This window comes from Osmerus mordax, chromosome 19 (genome assembly GCF_038355195.1).
Source record: "Osmerus mordax isolate fOsmMor3 chromosome 19, fOsmMor3.pri, whole genome shotgun sequence".
Classification (NCBI taxonomy): domain Eukaryota; kingdom Metazoa; phylum Chordata; class Actinopteri; order Osmeriformes; family Osmeridae; genus Osmerus; species Osmerus mordax.
The window spans coordinates 13,576,703-13,597,884 of record NC_090068.1 but is presented as its reverse complement, the minus strand read 5'-3'; the positions used below and the strand labels follow the sequence as shown (position 1 = coordinate 13,597,884).

General features: G+C 39.7%; 2 protein-coding genes across 4 annotated transcripts; one reads left to right on the top strand and one right to left on the bottom strand.

The window, feature by feature from the left end:
- Window positions 1-974: 974 nt before the first annotated feature.
- Window positions 975-3,632, bottom strand: yipf6 (Yip1 domain family, member 6). Its single transcript, XM_067257205.1, has 7 exons — window positions 3,497-3,632; window positions 2,647-2,775; window positions 2,470-2,548; window positions 2,192-2,234; window positions 1,945-2,070; window positions 1,644-1,801; window positions 975-1,247 (listed from the first exon to the last, which is right to left on the bottom strand). The coding sequence occupies exons 1-7, from the start codon at window positions 3,527-3,529 to the stop codon at window positions 1,126-1,128; spliced, it is 690 nt and encodes a 229-aa protein (XP_067113306.1). The 5' UTR covers window positions 3,530-3,632; the 3' UTR covers window positions 975-1,125.
- Window positions 3,633-4,023: 391 nt separating this feature from the next.
- On the top strand, window positions 4,024-20,373 carry ophn1 (oligophrenin 1). 3 transcript variants are annotated; one of them, XM_067257258.1, is made up of 23 exons: window positions 4,024-4,455; window positions 6,068-6,163; window positions 6,368-6,429; window positions 6,609-6,680; window positions 7,923-8,024; window positions 8,598-8,708; window positions 9,028-9,132; window positions 9,275-9,404; window positions 9,516-9,616; window positions 9,816-9,907; window positions 10,324-10,402; window positions 10,710-10,743; window positions 10,915-10,977; window positions 11,673-11,747; window positions 12,671-12,755; window positions 13,695-13,753; window positions 14,775-14,880; window positions 15,269-15,428; window positions 16,281-16,428; window positions 17,677-18,012; window positions 18,194-18,341; window positions 18,791-18,841; window positions 19,084-20,373. In XM_067257258.1, exons 1-22 carry the CDS (start codon window positions 4,302-4,304, stop codon window positions 18,831-18,833), a joined length of 2,361 nt encoding a protein of 786 aa, XP_067113359.1. In that variant the 5' UTR covers window positions 4,024-4,301; the 3' UTR covers window positions 18,834-18,841; window positions 19,084-20,373. The 3 variants fall into 3 exon arrangements, with proteins under 3 accessions (XP_067113359.1, XP_067113358.1, XP_067113357.1); XM_067257257.1 differs by having other exon boundaries at window positions 19,064-20,373; XM_067257256.1 differs by having other exon boundaries at window positions 19,023-20,373.
- The last annotated feature ends 809 nt before the right edge of the window (window positions 20,374-21,182 follow it).

Genomic DNA, 21,182 nt, shown 5'->3' with positions numbered 1-21,182 from the left:
AAAACTAATAGCTGTAGGTGGAGTCACAGCTTATTTATTTTGTATTCTTTAACAGATTGTGTCTGGGCTGTCATTAAGTGTTGAGAATGTCAATTCCACACTACAGCGCAGTGTTCAAAGTTTATTGAACAGCATTTGCTCTAATAGAACATTTTTATTTCTAGAAAACAACATGCAGAAAGCTGTGTCGAAAACAAGGTTGAAAACAGAAACAGAGAGACACGTTTAATTGAATTTGGGGCCTTAATACACAGAAATTATAAATACGTTTATAACTGGACAGCTTTTGAATGAGAATTTATATCATATACTGTCACATTCAGTTAAGAAATGAACAGACACATTATAAATATAAAACAATATAACTTTTCCCCAGAAAAAAAAAGTAAAAACCAGTAAAAAAAAAAAAATCTAATCAATTTAGCAACTTCACTATAGCTCTTGCTAGTACAATCCTGATTTCTGAAACTAAATTAGACATTGACATTTGAAACAAAATATTCAAAAAATAAAACAGAAGTATTTTAGCAATGTTGAAAACATGTTTTTATGAGCAGTGGCCCAGGCTGTGGTTGGGGCCTGTTCACAACTCCCACACTGACATCCCTCATTACCCAGGAAGATCGTGGAATTAACCATCTTCTACCAAGACCTTATAGAAAGTACATTTACTCCTGGTCCTGGTGGTCAATACTATGCATTGGGGCCATCACATTGGAGAATATCTATCCTTTCTTTCTTTCTTTCTTTCTTTCTTTCTTTCTTTCTTTCTTTCTTTCTACTACAACACTTGTGTAGTACAGTAAACATGTTTTAAGATAAAGAATTATTCCCCCTTAGTCTGTATGTTAGGCTTTCTGATAAAGGGATTTTACTGTGTACAGTGATTCACGTTTCCTTAGAACAGCTTAAAAAAACTGCAAATGAAGATATAAAGCACTGTGCAGAATGGTCAATATTTCTTCAAACCTTCTGTTGCACCAGATGAACACAAGCAACTTTTTACCATCACGCTTATTCACTTCCAATACAACAAATGAGACTACTTTCCCAGGTGCTGACTGAAATCCTTTCATTTCAGAAGGATTGTGTTCAGTTCTCTTGAGTTCAGTCAATAGGTTGCTCTTACTGGGACGGTGAGAATGTGAGGATCATCCACCCAATCACAAAGTAGAAGAGAAAGACAGGGTACACCACTAAGGCTTTGCGATTTGGAGGCTGGCTGTCTGCTAAAAAAGCTGTAGAGGCTAAAAAAGAGAATGAGAAGACAAAAAACATATATATATATTGATGAGCGCTGAACTGTGGCATAACTTCACACATTTTAGTTGGGGTCAATTGGGTTTCAGTTCAAACAATTCAGTTGTTAAATGTTTATTAAGGAGGTAAAAATAAGTTTTATTCAAAAAGCTTCTAATTAATCTAATAATTAACTTGACTGTCCATTTCTGTATGAATTTTTAAATATTGTAATAAATGTTACTAAGAGTAAAAAAGATTTTGAAACATTTGTTCTGGTCATGATGCTACATCTCCATCTACTGGAAGTCACAAATAACTGCAACTCTAAATAATAAATAAAAAAACACACAGAGTCCGTTCAACAGAGCAACTCCAGAACATTTAAAAAATGAAATTCTTACCAAATGTTGACCAGCCAAACGAGGCTGTGACTACAATCAGTCTCACAATAAAGCTTCCTGTTCCAGTTCCGCCCAGAAGAACGATCCTGCAGACCACCATGGCAACGGTCAACGGCATGATGCAGTATCCAAGAACACATAAACTCTGGAAAAATGATCTACAGCCAGGAGGGAAATAAACACGAGCTTCCGTTAAAGCCATGTCAACACAGTAAAACAATCGGCTGAGATGTGCTTTGAAGAGGGTTCTATATTCAAGTTAGAGCAATGTACGTCATCAAAAGAACACAGGGTGACATACATGGTTCCTCCAAGCAGCTTTGAGTTGAGAGTGATGATGATAGACCCAAACCAGATTATCACAAACACTTCTGCAAACTGAGGGCCTCCATCTTCTTTATTGTCGACTGATCCCCCCTGCAACATTCTAAAACGGTGAGAGTGAGGCAGTTATGTGGCATGATTCAAACGCTGACGCCAAACAAACCAATAGAAATTATACAGTTTATATGTATGACAACGAAACAGTGTATTATAGTTTTACTTACAGCGCCAGTGTCACACAGAGCAACAATGGACCCCAGAGATCCCCTGAAGAAGATATAGTTTTAATACTTTAAGAAGTCAGATGTTAGGTAGAAACCGACTACACATTCTAAACAGACGTATATGATCACTTCTGAAGTAAGTAGAGTGGCATGAATGACATGCTGGATGCTTGCTAGAAATTAATCTCATATTCATATGGCTTGATTCATCAATACGAGACAGCCAAGTAAAAAACAAACAAACCATTGTTTGATACACATACACGTAGACTACTCACAGTCTCTCAATAGAGTCGAGCTCTTCTTTGGATACATTACATGGACAAATTTCTTCCCAACTGCTTTCAGATCTCTCAACTATAAATTCAACATAATATAAAAATTACATAATATAATGTTGTTATGAACAGTATGATATGCTGTGTTCAATTGTCCGAATCTGACGAATGGCTTACAATGGTATCTTTGACAGGCTCGTCAAGAGTGGAGAATTCGTCATCCTGACTCGTCGACCGAACAGGCACATTGATCTCTCCTTCAACAGCAATATCCTCTGAGATGGATACATCCGACAGGCCTGCAAACTGGCATTTATGTTAAAACGAGGAATTAGCACCTAACCACATAAAGAAAGAGAAAACTACACCCAAATAAAACAGCACTAAGACTATGACGTAGAACGTGTGATACGTGGAGCTACTTAGCAGCTACGCTGGCTAGCACTGCAGCTAGTTGGTGTACAATTAGACACGCACTCATAGTAGATTCCAAAGACATGAGGTTGTCTCTCGAGTTAGTACTTTTGCATTTAAACTAGTTAGTGCAGAACTAATTATCCCAAGCATAAGCAAAAGTGTTTTACCCAAGTTAGTCAGTCAGCTAGCTGGTGCTAGCAGGTACTTGCTAACTCACTACTCAAGTTAGCTAGGCTGGCTAGTGGTTAGGCATGCTAAACAAGGGCTGCCAGAAATCAAGATGACAAAACAATTACAAATTTGTTGCTGCCGATCTAGGTTAGAGAGCTACTGTCAACGTAGAACTTGAGAAACGGCCAGGTTGGCTGGCTAACGCAGTTAGAGTACCTACTTTTGCTGGTAAACTAAGCTAGTCAACAATCAACATACATTGACATTAGCACCAGCCGAACTCAGACCTGCTAGCATTGCCAGGTTGTTTAACTGCCATAAGCTTGCTGCCAGCTAAAAACAAAGCAGCGGTCCACATTCTTGCAAACTACATAGCACTATTAATCAAAATAATACAATGTTGTCCAGGAATTAACATTTAAAATCTACTTTTTCTTACCATAGGTTTACTGGACTCATCGACTTCCGCCATTTTCTCGGTGTACACGGATGTGAAACGTCATCAGTAATTTGCAACAGCTCAGGAACCACTTCCAAAAAAAACACTGCTTACTGTTTCATAAGGAGCATTCCTGCCGTGGCAACAAGGTGACTGGGTTTCAGCATAAACTAGTATGTCGGGTTCATTTATATCCTCCAGATAGCATTGCAAACATAAACCCGGACATAACTATTTGCAGAAATATATTTATGGTAAACTGTATTCAACTGGTTGTTTGTGGATGGTCTGAAAACCAGATGCTAAAACATACATATACATATATCCTCAAATACATTTAATGCTGGGCGTAACCAAAAAATATTTTGGAGACATCTGACATTACAGTTAGCCTTGTTGCTGTCCATGTCCACCGAGACCATATTCAGTGTACTGTCGCTTTAAGGGCATCATGGGTGTGAAAGGCGAGGGAGGCGTTCAGAATTTTGCCTGCCTTCTTAGTTCATTCTTCTCGCCTCTCAACTAGGGAAAAGTAACAAAAGGGTAAATAGATGGCCTCAAGAGGACTTAAACTGAACATTTGTGTTTACTAGAGTGAATTATATTATCAGAATATATTCCTTCGTTTGCACCAACTATTATTTTAGCACCGTAGGCACGGAAACCCTTTCTCTGAATTCTGGAGGAGAGCTGCTGGATGTGATTCTAGACGTGGAAAGGTTTAGGAAAAATGTTGTGTGACGCTGCGCTGTTTTAAAATCAAGGACTTCTAAGCTATTGTTTTTCATTTTCAGCTGACTTCAGCATGGGGCATCCTCCTCTTGAATTTAGTGACTGCTATCTGGATAGTCCAGATTTTAGAGAAAGACTCAAATGCTATGAAACAGAATTGGAAAGAACAAGCAGATTTCTCAAAGACGTAATCAAAGATGGCAACAATGTAATCAATGCAATTAAGGGTAAGCATATGCTGACTTTTTATGTTATAGATAGATGTGGGAGTGGAATTTAACATAATTTAATCTTTTGAACCTTATAAAGAGCCAGCATCGGGATGGTGGCAAGACCAATTGAATTGGCACTGCCACCTGCTGATTACATTAATTTAACTAACTGCTCTCATTACATATCACATATTTTCAGTCAGCACATTGTGTATCTACATTCCTTTTTCGTTATGATCTGTTATTCATTTAGGAAGCAGTTTCACTTCCTTAATATGTGGTACATTCATGTATGTCCTGTATGAGGAAATTACCTGTCCTACCAATGGTTATATCCACTATAATCAGTATGGACAAGTGACTGTAGGCTGACAACTTGACAGTAAGGTTTAGACTTGGCAAAAGTGTTGGTAGGCAATAAACACACCAGAATGTTGATCTATCAATGGCACTGCTGTAATTATGTCCAGGGACAAAACAGGAGGCCATGTTAAAGGACATTTCATATAGGCTGACATCACTTTATTCTCATTGATTAAAAGATGTCCGTCTTTGAGGAAACCAACAACAACACAGCTGAAGGATCTAATTCCACGTTTCGATGTGCTTTCATTGTTTCAGCGTTTTCATTGTTTTTTTTGCGTAGTCATATCCTTTGTGGTTATCTTTATCCTGCTTCCTCTTCCCTGTCAAAACCTCCAACACGTGCAGAGACAGATCTCAATGGGGCAGCTAAGAATCCTCTAGAAACATCTAAGTCGTTCTCAGAAGTTGAGCGTGGAATGCCTTATGTAAGCTCCTGCGATTTGGTCTCCTCTTCAAAAGCATAAGGTTTTCTGTAGTGCTTTGGGATTGCAATCACACTGTGCAGAGACCAAACGTCAGTTCTTGGATACCTTCTATGAGGTCTACTGTCCCTGTTGGTGTAGGACTAAATTACTTGAACAGTATTTGCATTGTCTGACCCTTTAAGATTCCATTCTGCAATCCAAATCACACATTTTAATCTCAGGGACAGACACGCTTATTGTTTTGAGTGATGCAAAGGGAAGGGCATGGCACTTATTGATCGTATCGTCTTGATGGTTCCCCCCTGGTCACACGGCCGACATAAGTAAATCTTTGTGTTCATTTTAGATCACCAGTATAACATTTATAGATGTAGGTAAATCTGCCACAGACTCTTGACGAGATGCATTAGTTACTAGCCCATGTCTTTCATAAATAACAATAGTTGCATCTGTGTGGAACAAAGCAAGCCTTTTGTAGGGGTAGGTAGGTCATCATTTTAACAATATGCTTTTGTGTTAGCACTGGTTTGGATCTGCAATGTCCTTTAAGCAATACCACATGAAATGTCAGCTATACAGCGTAGGCAAGTCAGAGGTACAGTAAGCAGATCTCGATGAAAGCCTCTGAGGCACACTCCTGAGGTAAACAGAATCTGACACTTCACTGCTAATGAAGCACCAGTAGCTCTCACACAGTAACTGTGGTGTTGAACAGGACACTTTTGCTCTGGAGAATGATGTGAATAACTACAGCCTACTGAATTAACCCAGATGATAACCTGAAATGAACCCTTCAAATATAGAACTAACAGGTGTTGGGTTTCATGTGGTTTTAGGTTATTCTGTGGCTGTTCAGAAGTTCTCCCAGACTCTGAGCGCATTCCAGTTTGACTTCATAGGCGATTCTCTGACAGATGATGAGATGAACATTGGTAAGCTCATGTGATTGGTCATGGTACACAGACATAAAGATCCTTTTTCAGGATTATTACATTATCCAGTAGGCATGTCACACCAAATAATGTGAGATATTCTTTGTTAAGAAGGAAACCTGCAACAACCACATTTCCATCCAATATATTCTTCAGTCGAATGGTTAGATGTGAAATAGTTACTGTGTTGCCTCTTGTCCATAGCGGAGTCGTTCTCAGAGTTTGCTGGTCTTCTGCAGGAAGTAGAGGATGACAGAATGATGCTGGTGGGTTACCAGCTTCCTCTTTCTCTGACATCCAGCTGTTTATAAAGATACACAATAGTTCCCTTCTAATGTTAAATAAGCTATTGGACTGAATAGAATAATTAATGTATTTGTTTAGCCTAAAATGGTTTTCTAAATCGTGATCAAAGTATTTAATGCTGACATTTTTGCCCATGTAGGTTCAGAATGCCTGTGACATGCTGATTAAGCCATTGGAGAAGTTTCGGAAAGATCAAATAAGTGTGACAAAGGTAAGGTATTGATCTTGAGTGATTCAGTCAGTTTACCAAATTTGTCAGTTTACTTTACTACTGTAATTATGTGCGGTTATAACTTGACACTGGTAATTGTTAAATTAGCTTAAATGATACAGAAGCTCTATAAACACAGGGAATCAGTTGTGACAGAGAAATACTACAGTAGCAAATTCTGTTCTGGACTATGAACCTTTCTATAGCTCTTCAGTCATGTGATCATGTCACACTCCTTTCTTGACTCTCCCTTCTTTATGTGTAAAAGCAGTAAACAGTAGACAAACAGGATCTGGCAGAGCAGATCACACTAATGGCACTGAAGTAGGAAGCTCGCCATGACAACAGTCTGCCTATTTAGCAAGACATTTAGCCTTGCACACAGTTTAAACTAATAGTATACTGCTGTCAGCTTACATTCATCCTACTGTACATCTTCCAGGTTTCTAACTTGAAGATAAGGTTGTACTGAAGTTATAATATGTAGTAGTTAGTAACACAGTCCTTTGTTTAAAAAAATCTTACTCTCTCTTTGTGCTACTAATGGAATAATTCAGTAGAAACAGTTCATGGTTGAATAAACTCTAGAGGAAAGGACTGTAGCTGCAATGTTATGGGGAAAAGAAAATCGCTGAGGGAGAGAGAAATCACTTTGGACACGTTCTTGAATGATTTCTATGGAAAAATGGAGCTGGCTATCGCTGGTGGGTAGATCATACAGTCTGTGGTTAGAGCTCCTCAGCAGTGTTGTATTGGTCTCGAGTCGTGGGGTCAGGTGGCTGAGCGGTGAGGGAGTCGGGCTAGTAATCCGAAGGTTGCCAGTTTGATTCCCGGTCATGCCAACTGACGTTGTGTCCTTGGGCAAGGCACTTCACCCTACTTGCCTCGGGGGAATGTCCCTGTACTTACTGTAAGTCGCTCTGGATAAGAGCGTCTGCTAAATGACAAAATGTAAATGTAAATGTAAGTCTCCCTTCACTGAATGTCTGTGTGTCTGTAGCTCATGCATGGCTTGTGGGACCCATGTCTGTAGTTCTGTACTTTATCAGCAACGATCTCCTGCTCCTGAACACAAGTCACAATCATAAGATTATGTAATCAGCAGGGCCCAGAACTAAAACATTTAATTCAACAGCACTCTGGTGGTTATTGTTACGTCAAAAAGATGTCTTAGATTTGTTTTCGTGGAGTTACATGGAATTATCTCGATGTTAATCACTTACACATGTATCTTTATTTCAGGAGAGGAGGAAGAAGTTTGAGAAAGAGAGTGAAAAATATTACTCTCAATTAGACAAACATCTCAATTTGTCCTCTAAGAAGAAGGACTTGCAGCTACAAGAGGTTGGTTGAAACGAAGCAGAGATCTCCTGTCAAGAATGTGACAAGACTTTCTGACAACACCTGGTATAAATTATAGGGTTGGAATCACCATGCTTTCTCTGGGATAAGAAACTTGTAAAACTGTAACAAACACCAAGTTTATCTTCTTTTTTTTATTGTTGTTTTTGTTTGTTTGTTTTATAGTGGTGAAAACACACACAGACAATTGTGTGTTTGGTTCTTTAATGCAGCAAATTCAATGACTGTAAACAAGCAGTAGGGGGAGCTGGAATGATGGTTATATCTTTGCAATAGTGGTTTTACAACTGCTTTTTGGGAGACCATTATGTACAGTTGGTGGACTGTATATAAAAGAGTTTCTATTCTGTAATCTCTCATCCATTCTTCTTTATCCCATTGACTCTGTCATTTTTGGTAGGAGAAGGACAGTTCTAACTAGACGCTTGAGTAAAAGAAATATGCAATGCCTTATGTCAACTATTAACAAATAGCCTAGGGGTTATTACTATCCCATTCAGTTGCTGCATAACTACATTCAAGTCCAAGTATTTTTTATATTTTTTTTTACTGTAGGCTGACGAACTTCTGGACAAAGAAAGACATATCTTCTATGAGTCATCTGTGGAGTATGTGTACCAGATCCAACAGGTGCAAGACAGGAAGAAGTTTGACGTTGTGGAGCCTGTAAGTGCTTTCCTGTTTAAAACCCCTCAATATTGCTAGCAGGCCTTCTATTTTAAACGAGCACTAAATTACATTTCGTTTCCTGATGATGCAGGAAAACAAATTAACAATCGTGAGTAATGCATCTGCATAGCAGTGTACAATGTGTGTGGGCTAAAAAGAAATCTCTCACCAACCAATAAATGTCTGGCTATATAATATCAGGTCATTATGAAGTTGGACCGTTTTAATTTCTTTAACTAAATACATGTGCCGATCTGTGAGGTTAAAGACTTGTCACATAATCTTTTTGTATGTTTTACTCTCCGGGGATGGACAGGTTTTGGCATTTCTTCATAGCATCTTAACGCTGAACAACCTGACTGTGGAGATGACTCAGGATTTCATGCCCTACAAGCAGGAGCTGCAGCTCAGCCTGCAGAATGTGAGTGATGTGAAGGGCAACACCTGAGTCAATTAAATAAGTTCAGTACTAATGCAGGAAGGAGTCATGTGTTTTGGGTAGCTTTTGTTGTTTCTTCCTGGGAGCCCTCTGATAGGATGGAAGTTTTTGATTTGATCTGCAGACCAGAAACCACTTCGAGAGCACACGTGAGGAGATGGAGGAGCTGATGAAGAGAGTGAAACAGCCGTCACAGATCAGTAAAATGCATGGTCAGACAGTCTCCGAGGGTTATCTGTACTCTCAAGAAAAGTGTAAGTATAGATTCTACATTACATTCGCTTGGACCAAACATTCATGCTACGGGCTCAAGCTCTGACCTGAACCGCTACATGTATGTTACATGTATGCTACATGTCTCCCAGGGGCCTTGGGTGTGTCATGGGTGAAGTACTACTGCAGGTATCACAAAGACAGCAAACTGTTTGTCATGGTTCCGTGTGAGCAGAAACCAGCAACCAAACAGGTAAACACAGTGCTGCTCATGGTGAGGAGTCTTAATGGTTTGTTTTTAAAGCTGTTTCAGTTGGCAAGAATTTAAGGGAGGCTAGTGTTCGCACCTCACTCAGACTCCCTCTCCTTTTCCATTCGTTGCTCCAAGACATAAATTGCGGTAGCGTTCTTTCTTCCTAATTCATACCCACCCAAGTGTTTTTTCCTTCCAGGGCCCCACAGAACTGAAACTCAAATCCTGCATCCGCCGGAAGACTGAATCCATAGACAAGCGCTTCTGCTTCGAGGTGGAGACTATAGAGAGGTACACAGAGAAACTGGGAGTACGCAGTGTGATATAACATGGATGTCTTGCCGGATAAACTGTTTAGAGCGTCGATGTGAACAGGTGGTCTGCAAGGCCATCGAGTGTGGGAAGAATGGATTGTAGCCCAAACAATGATTTGGCGGCAAGCTTTCGCCGCGAGCAAGCAGATGGCGAACGGAGGGGTTTTCTGGGAGGAGAACAGTGTGAACTCATATTTATACACGCTTGGCTGTCGGTACAATATGAATGACAGAGGGGCAGGCGCCACCTTGCGCTGCCTTGTGATGTCAAACCGACCTTAAAAAAGCAAATCATTGATTACACATGAGAACAGGGCCTTGTGTTTAAAATGATTTCGTAACCACAGGGTGCAGCCCGCACCTTGTTAAAATGTGACATTTCTGTTGCCATAGGAACACACCTGTCATCCTCCAGGCTCTGTCAGAAGGGGAAAGGAAGATGTGGATAGAGGCCATGGACGGGAAAGAGCCTGTGAGTCTGTTATGCCCCAAGACAAGCCCCCCCGTGGAGGGTACTTTCAGATGGGCTATTGATGCTAACAGTTGTGGAGGTGTATTGTATGTTGATAGTGCTGCACCTTCTTCGTAAACAAGCAGTAGTCATGGAAGAACAATACATGCAATACTTTGTATTCTGTTTTGGAGAATTGTATTGTTTTATATGAAAGGTTAAATCTTTATCTTCAATTGCATTACATTTTCTGGTTTGTTCACTCAAAATGTTGTCATTGGTCACTGAATGCTTTGTTAAAAAGTCTGGCATTGTCTACTCATTTCAGATTTATCATTCCCCGATTCACAAACAAGCTGAAAGTAAGTGTCCCTGCCAGGGCTGCATGACTTTCCTTCTACAGGCTGTGTTGCTGAGTTGTTACTGTTTAAAAAAATATATTCACCCTCAAAGGCTGAGATAATGTGCTCTTGGAAATGTCCACAGCCTACAGATGACTGGTTAATTTACCCTTTTTCTCTTGTCTTACACAGTGGAATTGAATGAAGTTGGGTTCAAGTTTGTGAGAAAGTGCATCAATTATGTGGAAACAAAGGGTAAAGTAACTCAAATTAATATTTGGTACAATTTACACTTTTCTCAAATGTCTTATCAATTTCCTCTCCTCTAGAGGGCAGAGTTGAGGCATTCATTTTTTTGTGACTCACTTCTACCATACATGAAGGCTAGGAGTGACTGTCTCTGTAAAACAACTGCCTCTAAAGTGAAGTTCTGTGGCTACTTCCTAACTGCCTGGTTTGAACTAGTCCAGATTTGTCTGTTTTCCTTAATACCTTCAGGTGGTTCGTAATGCCAAACTTGTATTTTCTTTCCGCAAATGAGCATGCATTCATGTTCTAAGCGCGTACCACATCGAAGAAACACTTTTGCATGTGCGTTTAATTTAATTTTCTGATTCTACGTTGCTAGGGCCGTTGCTAAACCCGGCACTTTGCTGTGCTCCTGTGTTCGATCACAACCATGGAGATGCACTAGCCATACGTGACAAAACAACCAATCGACCAGTGAAGCAAATCAGTCATTTGGAAATTGGACGTAGTGTTGTCACAGTGTTTGTCACATCTCCATTTTAACATCTGTGTGTGCAGGCCATGAGAAGCAAGCAGCACATCCCCCCCTGCTCTTCTCTGGAGGAAACACTCCCTTTTGCCAGCTCAACTCCTCCCACTCACTCTCTCTCTCTCTCTCTCTCTCTCTCTCTCTCTCTCTCTCTCACTTCCTCTCTTTTCAGGACTCACACAAGAAGGAGTGTACAGAACTGTTGGCAGCAACATCCAAGTGCAGAAGCTTTTAAATGCCTTCTTTGGTGAGGAAATCACCCAGTCAACATCTGTTCCTTCTGTCTTTTGACGCTGGTCTGAACTGTTCAAAACAAAGAGATTTGAAACTTGTATTCAACATCCATTCAATGGTAATGTGTCGTTGTTTCACTCAGAATTCAGAATCAGAATTCGGTTTATTCGCCATGTATGTTATACAAACATGGAATTTACTGTGGCAGGGAGGTGCAAAACACTAAACATATACAGATCTTAAATTAAGTAAAAGTACAAAAGTTTAACTATTTACATTTTACATTACATTTAGCAGACGCTCTTATCCAGAGCGACTTACAGTAAGTACAGGGACATTCTCCCCGAGGCAAGTAGGGTGAAGTGCCTTGCCCAAGGACACGTCATTTTGCACGGCCGGGAATCGAACTGGCAACCTTCAGATTACTAGCCCAATTCCCTCACCGCTCAGCCACCTGACTCCCTGACTGATTTCTAAGAACTAAACAATCTAAAAATATAACAATAAGAATACAACACTCGTAATGCAAGGAATAATCTATATGAAAAACAAAAAACCTTTTGTTCAAATTACAGAGAATAAAAATGGCCAAGACAGTGATAGTGATTGGAGCCACTTCAGCCATGCGAGTTGTGGGTCATTTCTGTTTGCTAAGGCCTTGATCTTAAACTACCAGCCACATACAGATAGAGCCAAATACTGTAACAAGAATGTTAAGTATGTAGAAGAAATCTATCGTTGTGTATTATTAAAAATACTATATGTTCACAAATGTAGATTATTTAAATTGTATTTAAACAATAAGTTCAGTTCCAAACTTCTGTTCTAAAGAGTGCACCTTGTTCAGAAAGCCAACTGTCAGTTTCAAGAGTTTGTTTGCAAAGACGACCAGTTTACTTCTTGGTTTTTCTTCTTCTGTTTCTCCGCTCCCTGCAGACCAAGCATGCCCAGGGGATGTGGATTTCCAAAACAGTGACTGGGATGTTAAAACCATCACAAGTGCCATGAAGTTTTACCTCAGGTATGGTTGTCTCCTGCAAAGCGGCTGACATTGAGCCAGAAATACAAAAATAGATATTGATAAACTGTATTTGTCCGATCATCATAACTGTTGTTTCATGAGGGCTTTTAGCCAATGGGAAGGAAGTGCCTTATTGGCCGAATATGAAATGAAAGCTGCCAAAATGTCACAACTGAAATGATGACCCTAAGCTTTTATTAAAAGAAAACTTAATTCAAAAGCGGTCAAAGTGGGGCTTTGTTTTGTCTCCTTATGTAAAATATAGTTTAACCTTGTGTTATCATCGGGTCATTCTGACCCATCAGTCATTGTGACCCACCGTTGTATTGCGACAAATTTACCGCATACAAAAACAAAGTGAAGCATTTTCTTTTAACCGTTGGGCTGTCTCAGACCCCCCACAACACGATGGTTCGTTATGAACCTTTGGGTCATGTGACCCGAAGGCAGCACAAGGGTTAAGGCACTTACCCCCCTTTGGCGCCCAGCCCTCATAAATGGTGTTTCATGTCAGTTATGAAAAATCATCATGATAAGAATTGGACTACAGTGGTAATCTTAGTAGCTGGCAGGGGATGAAATGAGTGTCCCACAATCTCTGTGCTCAATATAATAGTTCACTGTTCGGAGCACTTTGTGACAAGGCCCCTCATCCTCAAGGCCGGGCTGAACTGGAGCCACAACCCTCTGCCCTTCATGATTTATTCTCACATGCTCAATTCTCTCCTAAAGCCAGTCACTCTCTGCTAGAGGCTAAGCAGATGTTTAGAAGCCTTACTCAAGGCCTTTGGTCTCTCATGTCCTGAAAACACAGTGAAATCAGCTTTCAGATGCATACAGTATGAGTAACACTTATTTATGTGGTAAAGTCCTTTGGGTAAAATATTTTACCTTTAGCATTCACACAGAGCTGACTGGACTGTGTGTGTTTATCCACAGGAGCCTCACGGAACCTCTAATGACTTACGGTCTCAACAGGGAGCTCATTTTAGCTGCAAGTAAGAAATACTAACTGTATTCACAGTTATCTGCATGAAAATGGTTTGGACAGTTTAGAAAAACAATGAATCCCTCTGGATTCAAGGCCAACAGATAACACCTGCAATACCTCAACTGATCTTGCTTTAGTCTCCATTGTTACTGATGTTTAGGGCACTCCATAATAATATTTAGCAGTTATATTTATGTGTTTTATTGTTTGTATGTATATGTTTGTACACACACATATATATATGGAGGAATGGATGGATTTTATCAGGTTAATTAATTATTTAGCCTCAATTATCCACTTTTTTGTCTTTTCTTTTGAATACACTCAAGTACTACAGTACTATTACAATATTACTCATCCCTAAGTTGCATTTTGGGTGCTGAACAAAAAGGTTGTTTACTTCCACATCTGTATCTAATCTGACAAACGTTCCCTTCAGTCAAGAGTTGGTCCATCGTGCATTGTACTTGGTCAAAGTGGGTTCACTCACAAGTTCATCAGGGTTGGTTACAACTATAAAAGGAAACGGAAAAAAAATATGTTCCCTTTTCCCTGTGCTGTAACTGAAGTCAGAATCCTTTTTGTCGCAGTGACTGAAGCCAATGACTCCCACACAACATAAAACAAAGTAATAGGAAACACATCATAATGGCTTCAGCCATATTCTTTTAATGGATATTTCTAGAACCATTACTGGTTCCAATTTCACAGAAATATTATTCCGTCGTCCTGTATTTTATTTGGGTCTATTTTTCTATTGACTGGACCCATCCCTGGTGGGTAACAGACCTCACGTATTTCTACATGCTATAATTAAGGGCTAAACTCATGTAATGTCATGTACACAGCTGTAATCTTAACTGTGAAAAGCCTCATTGCCCCAAGAGTGCTTTTGTAATGCATTCAGTTAGACACTCACAGACTCATTATTGTTTTCGTTCTGTAGTATTACCCGTGATTAATATGCGTAGGAAATATATAAAGATATTCGTTTAAGGAGCACTGCTCAACTGTTTGTCATCTTTTAGAATCTGAAAGTCTTGACTGTCGACTTGGGGCCATTCATTCGTTGACCTACAAGCTTCCAGAGAAGAATCGTGAAATGCTAAACCTGCTTATCCAACACCTGGTCAAGTAAGATATTTGTGGATGTGTCACTGTACTGTTGGGAGTCCTTTTAATCTGATGTAACATGCAGTGCTTGTTCAGTCTTTTGTCTTGTCGTTTTATGGCATAACTGTGGTATTATATTGCCTCTGGCTCAGTTAAAATACTGGATATTACTGGCATCACTTCACATAAATCCACACGTTATTACTAGGCTCGTTAAACTAGCTTGTTGTGTATGTGTTCTATATTAAACTGTCAGTCTGAACAAGAGTGGATCTGATTGGGATGGTAGTTTGTCTTAAGTGTGCTATTCAATGGAATACTACAACATGAAGCAAAATAGATGTTTTTGATACTTTCTGAGTGGTTGTAATTCTATTCTCACTAACAACGTATTCTCTTGTGTTGACAGTGTTTGCAGTAACAGTGGAGAGAATCTCATGACACCTTCCAACATGGGGGTGATCTTCGGTCCCACGCTGATGAGGGCAGAAGAGGACACTGTGGCCGCGATGTTGGATATCAAGTTCCAGAACATTGTCATTGAGATTCTGATCGAGGATTACAAGAAGGTACGTCTGTAATTGAAAGTGCTGTACAGTCAGTGACCAACCTATATATTATCGAGTTGGAACCACTTTTGCCACCTGAAGAAATAGCCTGTGGTGTGGATTTGACCCATTAAGGAGTAACGTCACAAATGTGAGCGTTCGAAAGTGGGAGAATGTACTAATTAGACGGCTAGCAAGTAACACTAGCATGGTAGTAGCATTACTACGAGTATAATTCTAGGTAATTTAGCCCGGCAGATAACTAAGCTAGCTAGCTACCGTTTCGGAAAAATAACTTTGGGGACCGTTGGAAATATTTGGAACTCAACTCAGCTCAAGTTAAGGATGTGCAGGAAACTTACCTTGAGGGGTTCAGTCCCTGCTCCCTCAATAGCATTTATCCACACCACAATTTGCTGTCTTTCTGTACGCTTGATGTAGGCGGATCATGTCCCTCTGACCTTTCCTTCAACAAGGTGTCGCCTACAGAACTGCCGCTCAACAGATGTTTGTTTGTTTGTTCCTTCGAGACCCCAGCATCCAATGCCCAAACTGTTTCTGAGACCCAATAACCACCACATCTCGCACCAACCATCATTCCACAATTAAAGTATCTTAGATCGTTAGGTCTTTCCAGTCTGATGTTTGGTTTAACAACGGAACCTCGTTACCCATGCCTGCGTAGTGCGTGCCTTACATAATGAGTCACGGCCAATTTTTTCTGATAAAAAACAGGTGTACTATACCTAATCAAGTGGCCATTAAGTGCACAAGTATATAACCAGCTTACAGTTTAAAACTATGTTTGAAATGCATCACGTGGATTGGCCGATATTTTTTATTGTGTCTGAAAGGCTGTGTGCATATTTACAGATCTTCAGTGGCCCACCAGAGGAGAGCTCCGCCCCTCCCATCCCTCCTCCAAGGATCACCCCTAGGAAACGACAACCAATCACAATCTCCAAGCGCCCAGCACGTGCATACCAAGCCCTTAATCATGACCAGTTCCAGCCAACCGAGAGTAATTATTTTCCTCCTTTGACTTCACCACCATAACCATCCCCTCATTATCATTCCGTTGCCCTGTGAATTTACAGTAGGTAATTATACAGAAATTATAGTAGTAGACTAAATACAAACTACAAAGAATTGTAGAAAACTGTCGAAGGAGCAAGATTTTCAGTACAATTTCTAACCTACATATTATACTCAGATTTATATATTACTGTTTCCTCAATATGATTAGATACATAGAAAACACTTTTTTAACTATTATTTTTAATTAAAAAAATTGGCGTAGTGTTTTGTGCTTTGAACCTCCTGTTTGCTTTGTATAGTATTATACATGTCACCAAATGTATGAAGTATTACATTTGTGTAGATTTGAGGTTCCTCAAAGTTGGGGAGTGGGGGGGGGGGCTGGGGTAGTATTTAGAAGTGGGACACTGCCTCAGGGTATGTCAGATAATTCATATCTCTCACAACTTCTGGTGAAATGACTCTTGTGGGCGGTTGAAACGTTCTCCTCCTCTGTGTCTCTCCTCTGATAGTCTCCTCCTTTGTAGTATTTTACTGCTTCAAGATGCCACATAACTAGCTATGTTATCTACAACACGTAACCACCACCTGTCTTAGTTTGTACAAGTATTTAAATTGTGCAAATACCACTAGAAGCCTGGTTTGGAGCGTGAGTTAAAGATGAGACAAAGACTGCACCATGATTTCCATTTAAATTTTAATCTTCAATATGAATAGTTGATTATTGTAAGCAAGCCTCTAAACTAACGTTGTCTGGCAGTGTTTCCTGTTTCCTGCTGTGGACTCCTTTCCTGTTTTCAAAGTTCAGATTAGTATATCCTGCATAACTATACTATAACATTAGAATTAACAGCATGGGAACATCAACTGTAGAATTTATACAATGTAACCCTGCATGTACTGTATTATAAAACTAATATATACTAATTAAAACAACAATGCTGGATGTGGTTCATTTTCTTTAAGTGTAAGGATGCATGGTTATAATGTATACTTTATTGATTCACCAAACATTCTGAATTAAGTATGCCACAAACACATATTGATCTGTGTCCATGTTGTATGTGAACCTGGTATTATGACCCATAGTCTGTAGTCAGTTCTGTAGTATGACTTAAACTGCAGTGAGACCCACATAAAGGATTATTTCCTACATGCTAAGGCCTACCAAACCAAGTTTCTACAAAGTATTAGTTTGTTGCTGTAACAGACATTCATTTGTCTCTAACAGATGAGCTGAACGGCAACGCTCAAAATGGCCGCCGAGTAGAGGGCTTAGATTCGGCTGGGGAGAGCCCCAGGAGTCCTGTACCCCTCCAGAGGACCAAGCCCCTGGGCCCTGCCCCCAGGCTCCCCCGGGACCCCCCGCACAGGCAGCTCCCTGTTCCCAAGCTGGCCGCGTCCCAGGACCGAAACTCAGAGCGTGATGTGGCCAAAATGGTGGCTAAACTACAGAGGTCAGAAACTTCGGCCGCTGCGAATGGGAAGCCAGTAGTCGCTGTGAACCGAGCGCTGTCGTTCCAGAACAGGAGACCTGCCCCACGAGGGGCTGCAGTCATCAGAGAAGGTATCAGAGTTACTCGTATTTCATACAAAACTCAATACTTTTACAGTATTGAAGTATTATAATACTTCATACTGTACAGCGTTGTGTTCACTTGATATAAGTGTATAGGTGTGTACACTAAAACCATTCACTTGATTTTCACGAACAAGTAATGTGTAATAAAAAGGTTGTCCTATTTTAGGTGAATGTGAACTGATCAAAACAAGATCTCCAGCTGAGAAGCATGCCATCTGCCGGCCCCCAGTCCGGCCCCCTGATCCTCCTGCTCGAACTCCAGCTCCGCTGAGGAGCCCCGACGCAGCGCCCAGTGAGGACACTGCAGCATCTTAGTACGTACAGTAGATGTCAGATCTCAGCAAGACCCAGACATGCCGTCCATACTCATTAAAATCTTAATCAAGAGAACAATTGAACACAAAATGTGCTTTGTCAGCCATCGCTTCATTCCTTTTCCACTCCTTGTACAGTTACGATTTCTAAGTTTATAACACCCCGTAAAGTGAATCATTCATTTGATGAATCATTTATGCTTTTGAGATTACATTGCATTCATTGCCCAAGTTGTCAAGCTGTCTGGTTGATTTATCATAACAATGATTTAATGAACTCCTGACCTTAACTCTCCTCTTGTCAGGGACATCAGATGTGCTGAGTACTGAATAACAATACCAAATGATTCGTATTTTACTAAGTTTGTTATTTGAGTGTTTGGGTTTGTGGTTAAAAAAAAATATATGCCCTGTCTCCATTCATCTGGAAATGATTTTTCCTTTTACAGTGTCGCTTCCAAAGCCAAGTTTTTTGAAAATGCCTCCAGATGAATCAAAAGGTATGAAAGAAGAGAAACCCAATCCGCCCTGTAAAGCCACTGCTTTTAACACAACATATGTTTTGCTCAAATAATTAGTAAGAAATGCATGTCTGTCAGCCAGCACAGGGTACATGTCCGGCAAAGTAGGCTAAATAATAATACATAAATCAAATATCAATGCTGTTAATTTCCTTTTTAGCTTTTTCACTCGCGTTCATCTCATCTGCTTTTCTGATGCAGTTCATCCGATTCACCCGCAGCATCGTCGACTCTCACTGTGCCTGAAGCGACAGGGTGTAATTTCCCTCATGTGTTTCATCCTATATTTAAAATTGTCTAAAGAGGAATATCCTTGTTGTTGTTGACAATTACACTGAATATCTGGATTGCACAATGGATGTGGAATCTAAAAGAACACTTTTCATTTACTTTTAATCAATATGATTTACTTTATTGGGGACCCATTTGTGAGGGAATTGTGTAAGATAATTCTAAATTAAGTCACAATTTATATTAATATGATCTTTGAATGTTACTTTATAACCTAAAAACCATTTATTGAAGCCAGTCAAAATGTACTGATAAATGGTCATTTTCAATCCTTCCTTAAAGATGGTCTGCATATCTTCAACTAAATACCAATAAGTATATATTTTCTCTGAACACTAACTGAAACTTAAACTGGTGGTTGCATAGTGCTGGTTTATCGTTTGTTGTTAAATTATAGCCTGCTTAGTTGTCTGTAGATCATCTAGTTTATCATTCCCAATTGGTGACATTGTGGTAGGCCTACTGTATAGCAATGTATGTACTGAACAATGCTCTCTCATGATTCATTTTCATCGTAACCGTCAATTTCTTGCCATTCTGTGGAATCATTAGAGCTAGTTGATTTATGATCAATGATTTGTTAAGCATTCAGTAGTCCATTTGTCATCCTGAAAACACATCGAGGTACTGTTACTTTAGGCTACTTGCCATTATTGTTGTTATCTAGCGAAAGGGTCATTTAAAAGTTTAACTGACGTTAACAGTACAACACTTTGTTAACACGTTGTAGCTAGCTAGCTAGAGCTACTACGCTAGCTACACTAATTCACTTCGATTTTTTATTGTAAAAATATGAGTTTACTCTTTTAGCTTTGCCCTGTGGAATTCAGCTGTTAACAATCCTTACACAGACGCAGTCATAGCCTACCCTTTGTATTTTTTGGATTGGTGGGTCAAGGTAATCTCCCTGGGAAGCATTGTCCAGGATCGTTATTTTCTTGACCTACGCCCTACGGGACCCGAAAGAAGTGAGCCCTAGGACAGACTCTTCTCGTGTATAGACGTTTCAGACGTGTTTTTATTATAATACATTTAGAATAGCTGTTATCCCATAGCCTAGTGGTTTTTATGAATGTTTTATTTTTTTTATTAATATTTTAAATGTGAAAATGAAATGTGAAGGTCTTTGTGAGGGCAAGAAGATTATGAGCATTTTGTTATCATTGTGGATTCTGTAAATATCTATTATTAAAGTCAATATGGAATAGTGTAACTATCAAGTGTTTGGTTTTCCTTAAATTGACTAGAGCTAGCTCTATAATAAATAGGCTAGTCTACATGAATGTGATTTTTTTCATTATTTAACATTTAATTTGTAGGCTACCATGTTTCTTGTTTGATTGGTCAAGTTTGTAGCCTAATTGCATATTTAGCCTACACAAATTTACACATTAGCCTACATTTGGTCATTTGGCAGACGTTCTTATCCAGAGCGACTTAATCGTACAGTAAATAGGCCTACAGGGACATTCCCCCGAGGCAAGTGGGGTGAATTACCTTGCCCAAGGACACAATGCCCCGCAAATGATCAAAAAGAAGCTACGTTTACCAGATCAAAATTACAATATTCATGTCTTCTTTTTGTGTATGATAGCTCTTGGCCTAAACTGACATTTAGATTGCCATTAGTTAACTCGTGTCGTGTCAAAAGGTCTTCACTTTATGCCACTTGTGGCTACTTGAGAAAACTTGACGCACCGGTTGTTTACGTTATCCGAATAACAACACAATATCAGTCACTTCCACTACTACTTTACTTTTAGGAGACATAGCCAAATGCAATTAAAATTTAATAGCGCCTGAGTTTCGAATTTACGTGATTTGGTCGCGTGACGCGTCATACGTTTCCATGGCATTGTGGTTCGCTCGCGAAACGTATGCTATATCAACATGATTACTGTCTGAACAATCTGTCTTTTTGTGATGAAATAACAAAATAATTTGAGCTTTTGGATACGTTTAAGAATGACAAATTACACTATAGATAACCTTGTTCCATGTAGCCTACCCATACCTTCCAACCTTGCTC